Source organism: Spodoptera frugiperda, chromosome 27, assembly GCF_023101765.2.
Source record: "Spodoptera frugiperda isolate SF20-4 chromosome 27, AGI-APGP_CSIRO_Sfru_2.0, whole genome shotgun sequence".
Classification (NCBI taxonomy): domain Eukaryota; kingdom Metazoa; phylum Arthropoda; class Insecta; order Lepidoptera; family Noctuidae; genus Spodoptera; species Spodoptera frugiperda.
The window spans coordinates 9526869-9548689 of record NC_064238.1 but is presented as its reverse complement, the minus strand read 5'-3'; the positions used below and the strand labels follow the sequence as shown (position 1 = coordinate 9548689).

Below are 21821 nucleotides of genomic sequence, written 5' to 3'. Positions count from 1 at the left end.
ACAGTCACATCCCTAATAGGTATTAGAAAAGTAAATAAACATAATATTTAATTACTGTAATATTAATTAAACACGAGACGAGAGGTTGTTGTAGAATGTGTGACAATTAAAATAAATCTTTACATTTATTGGTAATTCAATTGATTTCCGGTTAAAACTTTCATATACAAAGCTATTTTAAACTTGTTAATAACTTTATTATTTCCTGTTATCAGTGGTTCGAAATAAATGCGGAAATATTTAGGTATACATACTTATATATATCTGAATAATTAAGATCTGGTAGGGTGCAATTACCAATCAAATTAAGTAGGGTGTCGAGGGGACATTTTTTATTTACACTCTTACTATATGTCTATATAACATTCTCTTTTATTTTTCGAGATAAGTGCCTAAATTTGTTGCAGTTGTACCTTTTATTTATTCCTTTTATAAAATGTTTGATTGAAAAGTCAACAGGCTATTGGTTAGTTTCAGTTTCTATGTTGAAAACCATGTATTATTGAACATTTTTATTTTATTATATTCGACTGAAACGAAGACCAAAGGGCCAACCTCGACCTACTTAGGAAAAAGGTTAAAAGCACAAAGAAAGTTACAATACCTAGCTAGGTACGAAATTATAACAAAACCAACAGTTTGACCCACTTTAGCTAAGTAATACACTTTAATCAAGAAAACGGTTGGAGCTAGGGACACTAAGTACACATTGCAAACACTAACCTTCTTGCTGTCAAGGACGGCATTGAGTAACTGGCACGAAAGACTATAGTACAGACTAGCATGCACTATTTTAAATTTCGAACAACATTCTTAACTGACAGTTCTAACCGTTCCAAGTTCAAACAATTACGCATTTCATTGTCGATGCAAATTCCTTTAGCTATGACAGTTATTTGTTTTATTTATACTTGAACGTCTTTTGAAGACATTTAGTTTTATCATGTTTTGTTTGAATTTATCAATTTTATTATGCAAAGTCAATAACCGCATTTATAGAAAACATGCTCATTTAATTGGACTTAATGTAACTTTTTATTTTAAGATCGCTACTCGACCTAGACCAGCTCCAGCTTCGCATTGGTGCAATGGTGATATCTTATGCATGTATTATTATATACATAAAAACTTTCCACTTCTCTATCTATTAAAAAATCTGCATCAAAATCGGAATATAGGAAACTCTGAAACATAAATAAACATGGGAAATATCCCGTCTTAAGTTCTAATGCTAGTGTTAGTGACCATGCCAGTTTAAAAAGTTATCTTATATAACGTTCAACTGCAGTATAAAACGCATAAATCAAAATACCCAATGCACCTGATTAGTAAAGATACAAAGTCCTATTAACCAGGCCACACGCAGATGTGGCGACCTCTGTCACTAATTGTGCCATTAATCTGTAATCGTGAACCATCGCATGCAGTTCAAACACGTGCTTCGAGGAAAATCCAATGATTATGTAATGATAACAATGTTATTAGGTACTAGTACTAGTACTTTATGCATGTAGGGACATTTGTTTATTTATTATACGATGCGATCCCTTCAAAATCAATTATTTTAAGTTTTCACCTATCTATGAGCCAGGTTTTATCCTTTCAGACATTAAAGAATAGAAAAACTTTACAAACGTCTGCCTCATTTGCCGAGTGGTTGCAAGTGCGATTGCCGGGGTCTCGGGTTCGATTCTCGGGTCGAGCAATGTATAGCTGGACATTTTTCGGTTTTTCGAACATTTGTCAGTATGGAATTGCACAGTAGGTATATGGCAATAGGCTTACTCCCTATTACATGGGACTTATAACATAAATGGTGAAAAGTGGGTGTACTTGTGGCATTATGTGCCGTAATGTTGCCTTTGCCGTTGTGCCTTTGCCTACCGCTTCAGGGATAAAAGGCGAGACCTTACTTCCAAGAATTAGGAAAAATATTGGATTTTCCAATTTACAAATTTTGACTAGTAGGTACGCTTAAGTATATGTTTGCTTACATATTATATCAAAAATGTAAGACGCAAAAGAACTAAAAAACAAAACTACCTAATACAAAAAGTTTCTTTAAAACAAATTAAAAGTTAAAAGAAGGGTATTTTAACATGTTTATAGTAGGTATAAAAAATCAAAACATCAGTTTAAAATGATCGTGTAATAATATGCAACAGAGTTGTTTTGTCCGAGTTATTATGATGTATGTGTGGAGGAAAATGGATATGATAACAAATTATACGTTGGTACATACATACGTACATACATACAAACATATTATTATACGGTAGACATTAGGCGCCTGTTTAATGGCCTTTAGGATTGACGGTAAATACCTTTTATGCAAAATAATAACTTGGTTCTCTCAGTGCGAATGTGTTTTATTCGTTTTGTAAAGGGTAAACGTATTACCATTATTTTGGCTATTGACTTAGCTATACTTTATTGGGAGATTTTAAGATGAAAATCTTGATCCGCCGTACTCAGAGTCGTTTAATGATTTCCTAATGTAGTCCTTAGCTATTGTTTTCGGAATAAAATCGTTAGCAAGGAATTGGTTAAGTTGTAAGTAATCATTAAATGTCTTTGAATGCGGCAGGATCTGTGTTTTCAAACTAACTTAACCGATACGAACTTATCTGATATTTGGTACATAATCTTTATCTTGATGACCATACAATATAAACCAAATAAAACCGTTTAATGTAAAAATACTTGTATATCTTACTTGTTTCAAAAATATGCGAAATAACAAATCATAAAAAATGCATATTTCATCAAACTTTTATCGTTCGCCGTACGTTTTTTTGCCTAATTATGAAAATAAAAACAAAAGATCTTAATCATTTCAATTACAGAGCGGATTATCCTTGTTGTCTCAAACCTTCTAGAACCTTGACCCTTCCGACAGACAGTCGGGAAATAAATTACTCGCCCTTGACGACATTCGCTGCAAATGAAATGCAACTTTGAAACATTCAAACGTGGAAGTAATTTGAAAGGAATTGCTTGTTGCAATAATGAAATTGAGTGAGTCGTATCTAAATTACACCTTTGTCCCATGAGGTTAGATAGGAACTATAAAGTGCCATCTAGAACCTTGTATACTTTTTTTAGCTTCCATTACTTTCAAACTTTGGTTATTTGGAAGCCCAAAAGATAAATAAGCAAATAAATGACGCCACATCGGGCTTACAAATAAATTGATATTTTGAAAATCCAGGTTTTAAATTAATTGATAAAATATAATTTCTACATACATACAAACATACGTTACGCCTTTTATCCCCGAAAGGGTAGGCAGAGGTGCACATTACGGCACATAATGCAAATAATTTCTATATGTATTTTATCATAACTTGCAAATGATGAAATTACACACAGTTTTACACAAAAAATAATCATCTAATTAGTTCTTTATATCAAAATTAATTTAAAATTAAAAACAAAGTAGCGATCATGAGTTTGTAGTATGATAGCCTAAAGATTAAATTATATTGCAGGCTATAAGAGCAATATGGATAATTTGTAGATAACGCCATTCATGGCTAATGTTCACGATCGATGCTCACGCGCATACCTAATCATTGTTCCTAGAAATTATTGTTTGTTTGTACCAGCCGCCGTTATCACGGAACTGGGATTTGGTATTTTTTTTTTTACTCTGATAAGTATTTTATATTATAATAGTATTTTTATATGAGTAGTATACCGTAGTGGTTGTGTTTTATTTTTAGGATGTAATCGTAAAGTTCGTGTTTAAAATTAAATTATTATCTGACTACATACAAATATGGATGTGTGTATGTAATGGATACGTTTTAGATTAATTTGGGCTTCCAAAAATACGTACTTCATTTTGAATTATTTTATTAGCTTAGGATTTATTTTTAGTACTTAAATTAAAAATCAACTATGAACTTACGTACCGTAAAACGGGGTGAATAGGAACAACATTTTGTTGTGTTTTCACGTAATTTAGAACTGTTTACACCATTTTAATATTTTTTATTAATTCATTATTAAAACCAAAAATGCTCTATTAAAACCAAAAACATGAAAACAAACTAATAATCCTAATAAAAAAAAATCTATTGAGTTTCTATTCACCCCATTTTACCGTTATATGCTAAAACTTTTTGACTACATACCTAAAGTGCAATAGATATTATCTAATATCTATTACAAATGAACAAAATGACTGACAAAAGTAATGTATCTGCCGAGTATTCATACAAAATATGATTGCTACTTATCCTTAACTTACTAATAGTTAAAAATATTTTACATACGGAACTTATACAGTATGTGTATCGCTCTTATACAATAATTTATACTATAAAGTAGAACTATTACATAGAAGTACAATCCAACAAAAATGTAAACAAAAACCTTAAATTAAAAAAGTGAAATTTTCAAACAAAACAAATAGTAAAATAAATTCAAAGAAGTGTAACACTCCGTGTATCAACGTACCTTGACCCCAGAAGAGCGGCAACGTGGCGTCTGCGTTCGGGCGACACACACACACACACGATGACATGCCGGCTCATTCACTCTGCTTATTGAGTTGTTGTGATGAATGATCATGGATTATCTTTGGAGACTACCCTTGCGAATGCGATTTCTCGCCACTTTCTTTGCACACACCACAATTAAGCAATGGCCCAGTTAAATTTTTAAATGTTCAATGTGTCCACCACGGTTTTGGACACATAAGCTATATCGCCGTACGATATTGTGTCGAACCCTGCGCAATAAATTTCGGTCAGGATCCAAGGCCATTGTTTTTAATTTATCGAAAGCGTCGACAATCCGTGTTCGGAGCTCAGCTTCGCTTTCTGATACCCTCGCGTATACTTAATTTTTAATGAATCCCCATAAAAAAAAGTCCAGGGGTGTTAGGTCGGGTGATCGTGCCGGCCATCTTTGGGGACCAAAGCGCCCAATCCATTGGTCACCAAACATTATGTTCAGCCGCTCTCTTGCAAGGAGTACGGAGTGTGGAGGAGCTCCGTCCAACTGGAACCATACCCTTGAGTTTGCTGCCACAGACAATCCATCTAAATACTCAGAAATTGGACCGTCACAGAGTTCTAAGAACTTCTGAGCATTCAGATTTCCGTCAATGAAGAACGGACCCACTATGTTTTCTCCGTGAATGCCGGCCCAAACATTTACGGAAAACCGGTACTGATGCGCTGATTCCCTTATTAAGTGGGGATTGGTATGGCTCCAGTGTCGCATGGTCTGTCGGTTCCACATGCCGTTTCGAGTAAATGTGCTTTCGTCTGTCCAAAACACATTTCTCACGAAATGTTGGTCTTGAGCAATCCGGTCTAACACCCAGCGACAATACATTTCTCTCACGGGCTTGTCACGTGGCAGCAGCGCCTGCACCTTACAGTACTTGTACGGACGTACTTTGTCCTTTTTGAGGATTCGGTGTATCGTCCGATGGTGCACGTGAAACGTACGCCCTGCTTGCCTAAGACTGCAGGTTGGGTTATTACGAAAATGGGTTAAAACCCTTTGTTCCAAGTTCGATGAAGTTTGCTGTCCAGCAACTCCATCATGGGTATTAGGCATCAGCGGCTGATTGTCTCTAAGTCTTTGTACAGCACTAATAATTGTACGAACATCAGTCGGGCAGTGACGAGATGCTCCGTATCTCTCTCGATAAGTCCGCAGAGTCAACGCTGCATTCTGATGACATTCACCGTACATCAAAATCATGTCCGTGTACTCTGCAGCACTGTAATAATGTCGCGGCATTTCGGCACAACACACACACACACACACTAAAAAGTAAAATAAACGAAAATTTCCTAAATTACACAATTAACTAAAATACTAATGTTAGTGTCTATTTCACAGTAAAAAAACTAAATAATAATAAAACTAAGAACTAAACGAAAAACTAATAACAACAGTTGAATACAACGCGCGCGTAATCCACCGAAGGTTGCGAAAAGCACACACACTATCCCGGAAGGCTAGCAGTGAACTGATGAATCGGCGCGTGCCAAAAGCTCACGGCGCCGGCGTGGCGGCTTTACTCAAAACAAACGCGGCGTACCGAAAGGGTACATACCCCTTTTACGATGCCGCCGCGCGCGCCGCTTGTCTTCCGCGAAAAGCCGTCAAAAGAAACCGACCGCACAGCGCTTCTACTAATCCTTTTCTCTGTTACATTTTCAACTTTATTGTATTGACATAAAGTCGAAAATCCATTTGACATATTGGAGTAGGTTGATCTGCTGGCCAATGTATCTACTACCTATCAGTTTTGTTTCTCTGATGTTAATACTTCTATTTATTTACGTAAAATTATTACTAATTTATTAAAGATCTTTGAAAAATAAATATTCGCAATTTTTTATGGGATAGGTCGGAAAACGAACGTTCGTTTCATCAATTGGCGCCGGCGCGGCGGCGTCGCCAAGGAACAACCGCCGCAACTAGGGTTGCCTACCATACTTTCTAATAACGTAACGTATCTTACTTTGTTTTTGGTAATTATACTTTATGCGTTTACATTTAAATAAAGTTTGCAAAAATACTTTATTTTCAACCTTTACTGTGATGCATAAACAAAATACACATTATGTTTACTTAAAGTTTTTTTTCTTCTTTAGCATTAATAGTTTATAATCATTAAACGAAATATTAGAATGACTGAGAATGATATTAGACTGTGACATTTATACAAATATCACTCAATTCACTTGCTATAAATGAAATAAAACAAAACCCACGTCATTTCATTTCTGTACAATTTTGTCGATAGCGAGTGAATAGTCAGCTTTCACTAAAAAAGTTGTGCAGACATAATTCTAAAGTAGGCAGCAGGTAGACAAAAGTTTAATTAAAAACGATTTGTTTATTTTTTTCAATTTAAATGTTGATTATCAAACAAGTTTTATTTATTTATTAACATCAAAATGAAAGTTTACAGCGGGAGCCAAAACACTTACATTCTAGGATACAAAAAAAAAATAAACGTAAACCTATCACAATTCATTTACTGTGATAAAGATAACAAAAAATTGTTAACACACAAAAAAGTTTTTAAGCACTAAAAACATCAAATTTGAAAAATCCCTTTTTTTCTCATACATTTTTTTCCTAAGTTAAGAAGTTGGCAACCCTAGCCTCAACGCCGAATGAGTTACAAGTAGGTAGACATGGGTGTTATTTGCCGTTGTGGCTACTCTTGATAACTATTATCTACCCGATATTTGGTTGCAATAATATTTTGAATTACCGATGATGAATAAGGGTATTAAAACTGACTACTTCGCTTCATTATTTACTGACAACGAGTGCGAGTCAACTAGACGATATTCGCACTATCGCTATCTTCTCTTTCTTACATGTGTCATATTCAGCTTAGTTAGAAACGTAAATAAATACGTACTTTGACTCATTAATTCGATACGAATGTCAAACATCATACAGAAATTCATAATTTAGTTAATTTTGATTAATAATTTGGAGAATTGATAAAAGTGCCATCTATGGAAAAAATGCCAAACTAGTAAGTACATCATCGATATTCGTGTGCTGCCGTGAGGTTGGTGTAAGAACTACTTCGTAGTTTGTTTGAAAACAAAACAGTTTATACTATAAAAGCTTAGTTAGAAACGTAAATAAATACGTACTTTGACTCATTAATTCGATACGAATGTCAAACATCATACAGAAATTCATAATTTAGTTAATTTTGATTAATAATTTGGAGAATTGATAAAAGTGCCATCTATTGAAAAAATGCCAAACTAGTAAGTACATCATCGATATTCGTGGGCTGCCGTGAGGTTGGTGTAGGAACTACTTCGTAGTTTGTTTGAAAACAAAACAGTTTATACTATAAAAGCTTAGTTAGAAACGTAAATAAATACGTACTTTGACTCATTAATTCGTTACGAATGTCAAACATACAGAAATTCATAATTTAGTTAATTTTGATTAATAATTTGGAGAATTGGTAAAAGTGCCATCTATGGAAAAATGCCGAACTAGTAAGTACATCATCGATATTCGTGTGCTGCCGTGTGGTTGGTGTAGGAACTACTTCGTAGTTTGTTTGAAAACAAAACAGTTTAAACTTGAGCTTTACGCGGAATTTTGTTATGATTTGTTTTCTGAGTGCAAGTAAATACTTAAATTGTGATTGTAACTGTAAATTAATTATTATTATGAAAATTTGTGGCAGTAAACTCTGTGCTTGTGGTATTTAATGAATTAAATACGTGAGAAATCCACGCTGTCGCTTAAAGAAAACATTTTAAAGACGGATGTGTGTGTGTGTGTGTTTGCCCGGATTAGGCGTAACCCAAAAAGGTAATTTTATTCGTTCTTGTCATAATAAAAGTATTGTAACTAGTTGTAGTTGCAGGTTGTGTGCACACAGGTTATGAAATGCGTTTTCTTATTTTCAAATTAAATGGAGTAAAGAACTTAATTTGGTACCTACAATGTTAATTAAAGATTTATTGCGATTATTTCGTATAAAATACGGATTGGTGGACGATGATGCACGTATAATCTTATTTTGGGTCTAGTTAGGTTATAAGAATTGGTATAATAGCTACCAATTCTTTTCCCATTTTGCGAACCAAAACAGAAGAGCGGCAACGTCGCGTCGTAGTGCAGTCATTGACCCGTGTCGTGTTTACAAAGAGTGGTTACATTTGCTCAAAAAGAAAAATGCAATTTTTGGCTTAACTACTGGGCCATTTTGGCTCATTTTTTTGCACATTGTCAGTATAGACGATAATAAATATGGTAGAAAAAAATTGTATAAGAGTCTTATCCATACTGTATAACCCGGGTTCTTACAATCCTTACACTACATACATCTTTCATAACTGGGGAACTTACATAACACAATTTAAAATACCTACAAGGAAAAAATCTATGTTTTTTTTTTACTTTTAAAAGACCTGACGGGGAATCCACGAAATCATCTTAGTATTACGAAATGATGGTTTGACCTGATTCCGAAACAATTTTGCAAAACATCATGAAGCATGCTGAAAGTAGTTTTTAATTTCCATGATAGGGGTAGCTTGTCATGCGGGCTGTTGTGATGTAAATTCTTTTAATAATATATTGGTTTTTACGATGTTTATTGAGATTTTTATTCGAATATGTTGCTGATTTTACTCACTTGGTTGAAAGTGGGATGAGTCCTTTATGGTACCTTTACGGTTTTAAAGAAATAAAAATCTGAACATTCCTAGTCTGTTTTAAACAGTAACGTCTAACCGCCTTCCAGTCCTTAGCAAATGGTTTTCGATACAAAATCGTTATTAAGGAATAGTTTAAGTAATAATTAACGAATTAATTCATGTATTCATCGCGAAACTCTTCTCCAAAATAACACTAGCAACATTCTTGTAATTTTAGCTTATCTAAACAATAACTAAACTAACCTTCAAACAAAATTAAGTCTTGATACGATAGTCATTAAAACTATTTCCATAAAAAAACGTAATTAACAACTTATGTATGTGTGAGAATCAATGCACAATACTGCACATACTCGGCTGTGCATTATAATCACATGATTGCATGCATCGAACCACATATTTTGCACTTGTAGAGAATATTATTCTAGGAATTTTCATATAAAAAGTAGCTTTTCCTTGTTAAAAAAGGTTATTTTTAAATCTAAGTATGGTGTTACGTGTAGAATAGTGCTTTTCTACCAGAGATGTACTATGTAGCTATGCTACGAAGATGTAATAGCTAAGTTGTGAAACTATTGAGCATTTATTTGGGAATATAACCTGACTTAAAAATAAAGGAGGCGGTTAAGAAAATCGAAGTATATTCCCTTAAAAAAAAGTTTCATTTGCAGTCTAGTCACTTCAATCCGGTCTTTTTTAAAGGCTTTTGTGGTTTTAAACTGAGTCACTATAACTGGCATTATCCTTTAGAGTTCCCAACACTCAATCATATGTTTTTATACATTGGATTCAATTTACCTTTCATTCTTTTTGGGTACTAAAACTAACTAATATTAGGTACGTAGGTAAGGTTCACATTATAATTTCAACCTTAGCATATAAGACATAGAGATTACAATAAAATGTCTTTTATCGCTTAAGTTTAATCATTTTATTATACAGAGTGTTTACAGACGTACTTTCCAAAATGAGAATATATTGTTTGGGTACCTAATCTTATTCATAATCTAAGGGCTTGTTCACATGGCAGGCGTTGAACGCAACGTATATCGCGCGGTTCTAACATACATATATACAAACGATATATGTATATGTTCACATGGCAAGCGTTAGCGTGCGTTTTGGTACCGCTTGCTTACAACTAAGTGCATTTTACATACATTGCCTAGGCTTTAGGCTGTAGTTGTAAGCGGACGTAAAGCGCGTGCTTGCCATCTGATCTTAGGCTAAATCATTATCAAAACGCGCGTTCAGCGTCAACCATGTGAACAGGCCCTAATAGTAGGTATATTTCATATCTATTGTTTTTCCAATCAAATTAATTAATTGCTGGAAAATCAGCAGATATTTAATAATGATACCGGTCTTAATCTTTGTTATACCTACTCTACTTATTTGTAGATAAATAATGAAGTCGATATAATACTAGATCTTTCCTACTTTAATCAAGATAAAATTAAATCTTACAACACCTGAGCAAGGAAAAACATATTTAATCATTATTGTTATTAAGTCGATTTTCCTCTGTTTTGATTTATTCTATTCAAAATTTCTCCGAGTCTTGAATAGATAGGCATGAATAACTACACTTCAGAATTCTGCGTACACAAACGACTAACATTAAAAAATATTTAGGTAGATATTGTAATAATTATCAGGAATCGTGTCCCGGACTTGCGCATGAGTCATTAGTACGAAGTTACCAGTCTTAGCCACAACACAACAGTCTTGACCATGGGGGAAATACTAAGGAAAAATATTAATGAAACAGTGTTTCTTCTAGAATATTATAAATATTATATTGCTCGCAACTTCGTCTGTGTTCATAGCAGCGCGACAATCGCCGTTTGTCGCGGAATGCTACTCATGAATATGAGCCTCTAGCATGGGTCGAAACTAGTCGAGTTCCTCGTCAAACAGTTACCTGAGTAAGCCTGTATAACATAATAAATAAATAGTCTGTATTATCTAAATGAAAAGTATAAAAAATATACAGTATCAATCCTGTCATTTCCTCATTGGCTTTAAAAATGTTGATGTTTTTTTTATCGTTTGTCAGTTATATTTGTAACCTAATATAATTTTATCAGAGTGTAAAATACCAAACAAAATTCTAGATTTCGTCCTAAATACAATTGGGAGTTTAAAATCTTAATAGGTACACAATAAAACGGGTCAGTCCGTAATAAAATTACATGTAAAACAACATGACCTATCATAACGCAAAATCTTATCATATACCGTTCAGCGGTTTTTGCGTTAATGTAACAAACATCTCAAGTTTGTATGAATAACATCTATTTACTAGGTTTAATACAATGCTTGTTGTGGTCAATGATAAATTGATTATCGTGGATTATGAGAAACGCACCAAGGTCGCCATTAGCTTGTCTGTAATCATTTTTAATTATTATCAGTTTTATACAGTTTTCCGGTTGATTAATTTGATATATTTATTTATTTATTAATCATATTGTTATCTACTTTATCGAGACTGATAGGTTATTGTAGTATTTTTTTATGTTAATCTTATTGATGACTCCATAGCAGGATATCTTATAGTGTTTTTTTCCGAATTACTTAGATTAATATAGTTCTTACCTGTGGGATAGCTGCAAACATTTACAAGATGTACATTATCTTTAAGAGTTGATAAATCGATCTGTATTTACAAAAATGACAAAGTTACATGATTATACCTAGCGGGTTTACCAGGGCTCCGGTTCGAAAAGCAGGAGTAGGAACGGGATGGTTTTTAGTCAGTAAGAGTCTGACACTTCCTCTCGCCTCACCCAAGGCCGGAGAATTCACATGATTATGCCACATGATTCTCCGAACGGTCAGACAAAGTAAACAACAGAACGTTCACTTTTCCTTATATAATTAGTATTTTGTTTCTACAAAAAAAAAGAAGTTCATTTCAATAATATTTACTATGACATTCTACTAGAGTTCAGATTTCTTTGCCAATACAAGAAATGATTAACAGAAGTTTTATAAACCATCTGCCACACTCAGAATCATTTAATGATTACTTAAACTATTAAATAGTAACTATTTTGTACTGAAAACCATTACTAAGGACTGGCTTAAGTAATCATTAAATATCTCTTATTCTTGTTTTTTCGTGTCCTCATAAGGGCCTCATTATAATACCCATAGCCCGTATAGGGGAATAATCTCGCTTGGTTATTAACACTACACACACAAACACACATACACATTACATACATACGCCGTAGCCTTGAATCATGTTATTCCACCGTAGTTCAATAGACTCAGAGGTGAACAGCCCCTTTTGGCACAACCTGTTCAGAAAATGTCGATAAATAAACGCGACCACTCATACTTGAGCCGCGGTGGAATAAAGAACTAAGTTTTAAACCTCCAATTTGACATTTCGTTGACGTTTCGCTCACACAGTGGCGCCACTTCATAGGTGTCAAGTTAAACTGGTTGTTTAAAATGCGATTGTCGTACTGAAAAAGTGTTTTATTTTAGTTTTGTTTTGCTGATTATGTTGTGTGCTTAATGTAATGTGATTGGCGTTGCTTAAGCGATTATTTTAATTTAATTGCCTATTGTATTTTTATTTACTTTCAAGAGAAAATGTTTATCGTTGACATATTTTTTAAGCACTAAAATTTATAAGTTAAGTATAAAAATAAATAATCATTAAGCAATCTTAATCATAATGAACATTTCTTTTTAATATTTATTGTTTTTTATGGTTCCATTTTCTGTGTCATGGCAGGTTATAAGAATATTTTAATAATAAATAATGTTTATTTATAAGTAATTTTACGATGGCTCCCACTTTCAAACAACAAAAACAACTTGGATCAAGTAGAAAAATAACATTTATAAAATTGTAGATAAGATTGGAATACACGAAAATGCAATTAAAATAAGGTGGATTATTTTTTATAGCCGTAACTGATCGAACTATAAGGTACTAGGTATTTAATTTGACCTAATTGCATTGTATATAGCTGTAATTTCAAGATATTAGTGATATCACAAAAACAGTCTTGAAGAAAATTGTATTTTAAGCTTAAGAGGTTAAGAAAGGTTTTACGTTATCTTAGCGCCGCTATCAATAGATAATATGTACCTAATTTCTAAATTATTCTGTATCGTAAAAGGCCATGAAAGCAGCATATTAGCCTTAACAAACAGACAGATAGACAGACAAAAAATGTAAAAAAAATATTTTGGTGTATCATATGTATATTCATATGCATGTAGTTGTGTTACAAACAGACACTTTATTTTTATTTATTAGTGCACATGTTCTATTTGATCGTCTAATTTATAAAGGAATCTGTCATACTATCTGAGCCCGGGAATGAAATACGCAGGAAAATTAGTACTGTTTATAAAAATAATCCGTGAACTTATCAAACAAAACACGTGCTACCTACTTTATTATGTTTTATCTACTACAGTTAGGCTTTCTTCTGATTCATACACAAATGTCCAATGACTCATTCAAGAGATATAGTGTTTTTTTTTCTACGATAGATACTTATCTATTTATCAAACTACTATGATTTTGTTCAGCTTACTACTCTGTACTCAGAGACATTTAATGATTACTTGAACTATTCCTAAGTAACGATTTTGTTGCAAACAATGACTAAGCACTGAATTAAGTAGCCATTAAATGACTCTGAGTACGGCATTTAGTATTTATATAACACGTAACACCAACTTTGACATATCTGTCAACCAATTAAAATCGAATTTTGACATGTCCAAAATAACTTGAGACGCGGAAATATAGGACAGTGGTACATTGTATTGAGAATGACATTAATTTTAGTTAGGCATTTATTTTGAGGTGTCAAGTTATAATGGTAAGTGAGTATAAGTCCCATAAGCTTCGTTGTAATAAGTGATGGTGATAGTGAAAGTTTTTAATAACACGCACGTCAATGGAACTACACTTACAAATCAATCTTCAATTTAACGGATAATGGGGCTTAAGTCCTATAAGACGTTTAAATGTCTTTCATTGCAGAAAGGCCCACAAAGAAAAAAAAACCACGTAATTAATTTCTTCTCCGAATAGATAGAAGCACTAAGTCTATGGGTGAGAAATTTAATAAATTGCAATAAATCGCCAAAATAAATAATAGAAGGAAGGAATGGGGTAGTTTTTAGGCAGTTAGAGTCTGACACATGATTATTCCCCTTTAAAAAATCTCTTAAACTAGATAACTTAATTTCAAAACACAACTATAATTATATTCTGATGATAACAATTACACATCGTCTGCTCTGCTCTTGAAAGTTATGGAGCGCAAACAAAATTAATTTTTAGGGCATTGACCTCGTAGTTTAAAGTAAAAATTAAGAAACTTTACTTGGTTTAGGTAAAGCGTTGTTTATTTTGGAAGAAAATTTATAATTAACGTAATAGGATTTAGTTAGGTAGGTGAAGGTTTATTAAATTGGAAACAATAAGGAGTTTGGTGGAATTTAAAAGGACAAAATGAAAATATGTATCTATCACATTGGTACTTGCCGTTCGTAGGTTTCGAACCCACGCTCTCATGCATGAGGACCAGGTTTCTTAAACCTCGGGGCCACCACGACGTCTAATTTTAAATGCTTACATTAAACAAATGACAAGACATTAAATTCAAATTTTTATTGCTTATTATCAGTACAAACGGAAATTAATGTGCACCCATTAACAAAACGGGGTAAATCAATTAAGATTTGGAAAGAAATTATGACTGCAAGTATTGTTATCTTATTTACTCTTTCAGTGTAAGCAATTAACTTGGAAACGACTGACTGGTTATATAAAACGCGATCTTTGTAATCTGTGGCATTAAGCGTATGAAAGTACGGACAACTTTCTTAGGCTGTGGTAACAGGTGGCATTTGAACTGTGGTACCAGACAGTATGGTGCCGTGTAGTGGCGGTAGCGTAGAATTTGTTAGTCAGCTCCTCTATTCTTCCCCGTGGGTATTGCAAGACTAACGTAAGGTAACATACTCAACAAGCACGGCTCCGGCACGTGTCAAATTGTGGCTACTAACTGCCAGCATGCTTACGGCGCGTTGCCCGCGAGCCGACCGCCTGCCTCAACTACAACTCAAGAGAACCGTGCGTTGACCACCCGCCGTCGGTTTTTTGTATTCACACACACACAACTTCACGCCTTTTTCCCCGAAGGGATAGGCAGAGGTGCACATTACAGCACGTAATGCCGCTATATAATGTACACCCACTTTTCACCAATTTGTGTTAAAGTCCCATGTAATAGGGGTGAGCCTATTGCCATATCCTGGACACAATTCCAGACTCCGTGCTGCTACCGAGAAATTTTCGTAACATCGAAAAAAGCTCAGTGATACTTTGCCTGACCCGCGAATCGAACCCGAGACCCCTTGTCCGGCAGTCGCACTTGCGACCACTCGACCAACGAGGCAGTCATTCAGTCAGTTTTTTGTATTCATGTTATGTAATATATCATACAACATACGACTTAGAGTTCAAATTTAAATGACAAATTAAGGGCTGGGTTGGAGCGGTGCACATTAGAAAACTACCAACAGATAAACCTCCAACCCTCCTGCCAAGCATGGAGATTATGGCAAACCCCTCTTATACGGGAGGTCCATAGTCCAACAGTGGACTGTCACGTATTTTTGATGACCGCGCCCAGACAGTATGCCGAGTCTGTAGAGTAACTGGTCTATGGCCTCAAAATTGCTGTTTAATTGAATTTTGTTACAAACCTATATGCTATTAAAATGTGCTTTCAAACTACGAAAGCCGTTATTAAAAAATAGTTGCGTGTGCCAGATTGATGTTACTGGGTTATATCTGTCGATTTTTTATACCACATGTATTATATGGATGTAATCTTACTCTATTCGGTCATTTTCGGATTACACACGTTCAATACTTACATTTTAAAACAGTTTTAAACGGTCAAGTCCAGGTTTCTTCACAATAGATATTATAAATATTTAAAGAACTTTTTGCATAATTTATATATCGATCATAACGGTTATAGATTCTTCATACAATCAGAATCAGATACCGTGTACAACATAAAACAACTAAAATAAACACACACAAATTCACGTCAGTTCAGAACTCATAAACTTTCTACAGACTACTTAATATTTGTCGTGATTTTCCTCCTAAACTTCTAAAGTTGATCTTCAATAGTTTTTGTGTGAAATAAGACGTCACCGCTTGCTTGAGTTTAATTGAAAAAAGTGTCATTCATGTTCCGTCGGACGCGCCGCAGCCTCGGGCGCTTCGAGTGAACAAACTTGAGGGTTATCAAAACGGTATAGGAAAGCAAATATATTTTCTACAACATTTTTTGTATGAATAGTTAAGTGTATGTAGGTGTATTCACTTCTTTTGACATGATAGTTATTTATAAACTAAAATTCATTTTGCCACTGGTATTAATTCTATTTCTGAGAGATTCTCAATCGCAAAATTCTCGAAATATCGATTAGAAGCCGTCACGACTGTCACAAAAACTCAGGTCACTGACTATCTAGAATCTAACTGCTTTCTTTGGCAGCAAAAGTTAGTTACTGAACACTGTCAAAAGCTAACGCAAACAAATCACGTACCTATCTCTCGAGTCATTAACATTCATCATCTGTCCATTGAGTATTCGTGATGCACACACACCTATAATTTTAGCTGTCATGATGGTCATAAGCATCATCGAGTGATTACTACAATGACCGGCATTTTGCAATGTACTTCTAGTTGCTTTTCTCTGTACGTCGTGCAAAAAATGGACATCACAGTTGTCATGATTGAAATACTCTCTTGAAATGATATCACAGTTTCGACCATTTCTTAATGGGGAAAAAGTCCCTTAATTACGCCAAGATACACATTGGTGGGTGTACTCAATAACAGTATGAAAACCTAACCAAACATAAACATCATCTTTTAGCAATTCATTCATATATCTAAGTATGTCACATCATAACTAGCCGCTCAATTACCTCTTCTTAATTACTTCAATGATACAAACAAACTTAATTTTGACTTTTAAATTTTGTAGAAGTGGGGCAGCCCTAACGGTCGTGCGCGGTGTAGGAAAGCGTAGCGAAACCCAGAATTTCCCTCAGGCGCCGCGTCGACACGGTCTATCGGTTTGACACCTCGCTAAAATATTACAACACAAACATGATACCTGATCATGATTCTTATGTTCTTGTGTTGTAGTGATGTTTGTCAATTGACACTAATTTGTTGTAACATTTTCATTTGTGGGCGAAATACTTACAGTTACAGTTTTCTGTAACCAAAGAGAAGTCTATCTTAGATTAGATACCTACATAAATAGAAGAAGTTATATCTTAGGTTAGTCAGCAGCATCATCTAAAACTTCTGTGTTCCAATTGTGATGTTCAAGTCACTTGCCAAGCGTGGGGAAAATTATCAAAGTGAATAGTGTTTTAGGGAATACTTTTAAGGCACTTTTATTAATATAACCCATCATTAGTTCAGTACCCTCCTTATGAGTTTACTTTACGTTTAAAGTTGGTTGGTTTATTTGAACCGGCCAATCAAATCAAATGTACTGCATAGTCGTACAGTTTTGTATCATCATTCATCAGACTTTATGTATTTCAATTGTACTACAATATTTTTATACTTACAAAATATTTACACTAATACCGTTGTAACAACAGCTAACAACTATCTTTATATAGCTGAGCAGTGTCATGTTCCACTGCCGACAATGATTGACAGGATTGCGAGCGCCAGATAAGGTATCAGTGACGCGTCTACGCAAGAATCTCTAGTATTTGTGAATTGTGACTATGTAATAGATAAATATTTGAACTGTGAACAATATTGGAATGTTGTTGTATAACATGTATTTTTATCCGCATTAGGAATTAATACAGATTATGATTTATCCTGTAGGCTGCGCGACGTCGCCGCGTCTGCGCACGCTGCTTATGATGAAGAGTCCCTCTGTGATTCGAAACTAGTAGAGTTTTTCTCCATTAATTTACGTGAGTAAACCGGGTTTTTTTAGTTGATTTATCCTGTATCTTATTTCTCCACAAATCATCCAGCTGCTCCCTGACACCCTTGATTAAGGTCTGTTTATAATAATTTTTTTTTAAATTGTTTTGAAATGAGTACAGAATAGTGTATGGTAACTGGGATAACCACTTATTACAAAGGTCCTATATTTTTTTAAATACATTTTATTTACACCTTTTTGGACGTCAGTGAGTGCATAAATACATTTTGTAAGTTCTAGAACCATATTTAACTAATTCTCATTTAAAATACAAGCATCGAGATATTGTTATCGCAATTTATATTACTAAGAATTTGTTTCAGAATGACGTTTTCACGGCAGTTTATTAAATACAGATACAGATATTGTTGTGTGTTGTGGATAAAAGTCAATAGTATGTATTATACTTTAGTAAACACTTAGCAACACATTCTTATCATTCCTATATAGATCGCTATCAGTTGCGTAATATAGGTCACTAGTACTCATTGTGTTTCTATATCTAGTATTTATTAGTTTTGCTTTGAAAGCAGTTCCTTTCCCTATCATCATCATGGATACAAGAATCCCACGGGTTTATATTTCGTTTTACGAGTCACAACCTAAACTTTAGATGATGCTATGAAGGGCAATTGTAACAATTCAATTCTACCAATGAGGTTATAGTCAGTCTCCATGTGTCACCAAAGAAACTGGTAGAAATGGAGGAAATGACTCCTTTTTTATTTTTTTCTTATCTTAATCAATTTATCATCTTCATATATGAATACCCGATAAACGTATGTTACATATTAATACAAATTATGTTTGTGATCAAATGTATCAGATACATAGCGGCTATTCAGAAGTAGTGATACAGGCCCTCAATATTTTTATTTATCAAGGACAGGAACAGAATCGTCTGTGTTCATTGCAAGCGTGTGCTTATCATCAGATGATGATTATCACGTTTCAAGTAATACTAAATTGTCCATTATAAGTGCTGATACAGGGAAATAACAGACGTGCCGAAGATTACTTCTGATAACGATTTGTGGACTTTAAACAGACAATGTTGAGGTTTTATAATTTATTTGTTAAGGATTTATATTTCACAGCAATATTGTGCATGAAAATAATGCTTATAAATATGTCCAAATATTAAACTTTACCACCACAGATGGGCCTCAGTAGTGTAAACTGCCTAGCAGCGTACCGGGGCTCCGGCTCGAAAAACAGGAGTAGGAACGGGGTGGTTTTTAGTCAGTAAAAGTCTGACACGCCTCGCCCAAGGCGAGAGGGAGTGTCAGACTTTTACCATCAAAAAAAAATCTATAAAACTTTAAACTTTATAATAGTAGGAAAAAAATCAATGTACAAAATTCGAATGATTTCATATCGTTATATGGACTCAGTGATCAACTGGGCGGCAATAAACTGGGCCACGTGGACCAGTTGTACAAAATTAATTATGCCTACTATTTTTGTGGCCAACTGGGCCGAACGCACTTTGGTCTCGTGGACAAGATTTTATTATTTAATTTGCTGTGGTTAAGTGGGCCGAAAGTATCCAATACAGGCAGATACAGAGTGTTTCAGTAATTTCAAATATAATAAATATTTACCTAGTGGGTACCATTTTGTTTTACTTATATGTATACAGTATCTACAGCCGTTACGAAAGTAAAGTGCGCTTTCTTCCTCTGTCTTGTGCGTTTCTTTATATTTTGTTCCGTAGCCAAATGGCAAAAAACGGAACCCTTATAGATTCGTCATGTCTGTCTGTTCGTCCGTCCGTCCGTCCGTATGTCACAGCCATTTATTTTCAAAACTGTTGGGCCTACATAGTTGAAACTCTGTAGGTTGATGTATTTGAAATTACTGAAACACTCTGTATCTGCCTGTATTGGATACTTTCGGCCCACTTAACCACAGCAAATAAATTAATAAAATCTTGTCCACGAGACCAAAGTGCGTTCGGCCCAGTTGGCCACAAAAATAGTAGGCATAATTAATTTTGTACAACTGGTCCACGTGGCCCAGTTTATTGCCGCCCAGTTGATCACTGAGTCGTTTTTTCGCATTGGATATCCCAGTTTCTTCCACAGCACCAACACAGGGCTCGAACAATCTAGAAGGAAACGTTCAATAACTCACTATTTAATGTGAAAATATTCCACTTAGTTACAAACACAATTGTTCGCAGAAAACAATATCATTATATAACCCATAGCTTGATGGTCAGAAAACATTTTTATCGTCGTCACGGCATAAAAATTGCAATTATACATCGTAATAATATTAACTTATAAAATATAGGTATACTGGTCACGTTGCTATCGACTGCTAAACAATTATTTCCACTTATATTTAGTTGTATAGTACATGTTTATGGTACAAACCGTAAAAATAAGTAATTTTCTTAGCAATTGTATGGAAGAACAAGATTTTTGCCAGCTAATAGAGCGTAGAAATGAATATGTATTGAGTTTATATTTGTTTGGTCCTTTAAGCCTGGAAGGACCAATTTATTTGTTACTTGCAGTAACTCTAAGAAGCCTTATTAAAACATAAATATTATACTTTATCCTTTATCTACTAAGGATGAATATTGTGTTTCTAATTCAATTATGATCGAGGTAAACAAACCATTAATCATAAAACAAGCAAACGATATTGAAATTGCCACAGGAAATACTAAAACTTCCTTAATAAACAAATACGAAAACCTTAAGAATCTCAATCAAAACCGAAGTAACATGAGACATACTGATGTAAAACATTAATTAACACAATTATCTAGAACTAAAAGAACGGTAAATACTGATTCTCTAGTATTATACAAAAACAACAATGAAATGATTAACATCTACTTGTAAACGAATTAACTCTTTTTAGCATAAAACTGTGTACCAACAAGAAGTTCCTATTGAACTGTCAGAGGCACAATTACGGTAACTATCCGTCGCATTTGATTAGAACTAGAAAGCTAATTGTTTATTGAGGTATTTCCTGTGATTATAATTTTAATTAAAGTCTTGCGGATCAAAGGACCAGGGCAAATTGAGTTGCGTAATGACTTATTTAATGTAACTGATAGGCTTCTGAAACAATGACGTCCAATTTTCAATAGATGAAAAATGTTTCATACCTACAAAAATAAAGGAATAGAGTTAAGTGCTGCTATCTAGATCATCGATGTTACTGAAATACTCATTTCTAAAATAGGGCCAATAAATTTCATATTATAAAAATAAAGATTTTTCGATTTTCAAGCAACTGTTAACCGATACCTAAAGTTTAGTAATGAAAAGAAATCGATAAATTGAAATTCAGTACCGTTCTCATTACAAAGCCGTGGCCAAAGTACTGATGACTTACAAACTTGAAACAATTCACAATTTTCAACTGTGTTGGAAACTCATTACGACAAAACAAAGGGTAAACCTTATATTTCCATTAAAACATATACAAGTTATATTAGCGACTGTAATAATATATGCCATAAAGTAAACTTTACAATACAGCTTTGTGTAATGTAACAAATTATAAGATTTGTTTCCTTCAATTGTTTTTCGATTGAACGTCATATGGTAATACTTTTATGTCATATATA

General features: G+C 34.0%; 3 protein-coding genes across 4 annotated transcripts in view; 2 read left to right on the top strand and 1 right to left on the bottom strand.

The window, feature by feature from the left end:
• LOC118263336 (TBC domain-containing protein kinase-like protein) overlaps positions 1-21821 on the top strand; it is a 235710-nt gene that overhangs the window by 64674 nt on the left and 149215 nt on the right. The gene's annotated exons all lie outside the window — the stretch shown is intronic.
• LOC118263269 (cyclic AMP response element-binding protein A) overlaps positions 1-21821 on the top strand; it is a 127412-nt gene that overhangs the window by 49162 nt on the left and 56429 nt on the right. The gene's annotated exons all lie outside the window — the stretch shown is intronic.
• LOC126912574 (uncharacterized) lies at positions 4284-8259 on the bottom strand. The gene has a single exon (XM_050705211.1). It carries the CDS (start codon positions 5761-5763, stop codon positions 4849-4851), a length of 915 nt encoding a protein of 304 aa, XP_050561168.1. The 5' UTR covers positions 5764-8259; the 3' UTR covers positions 4284-4848.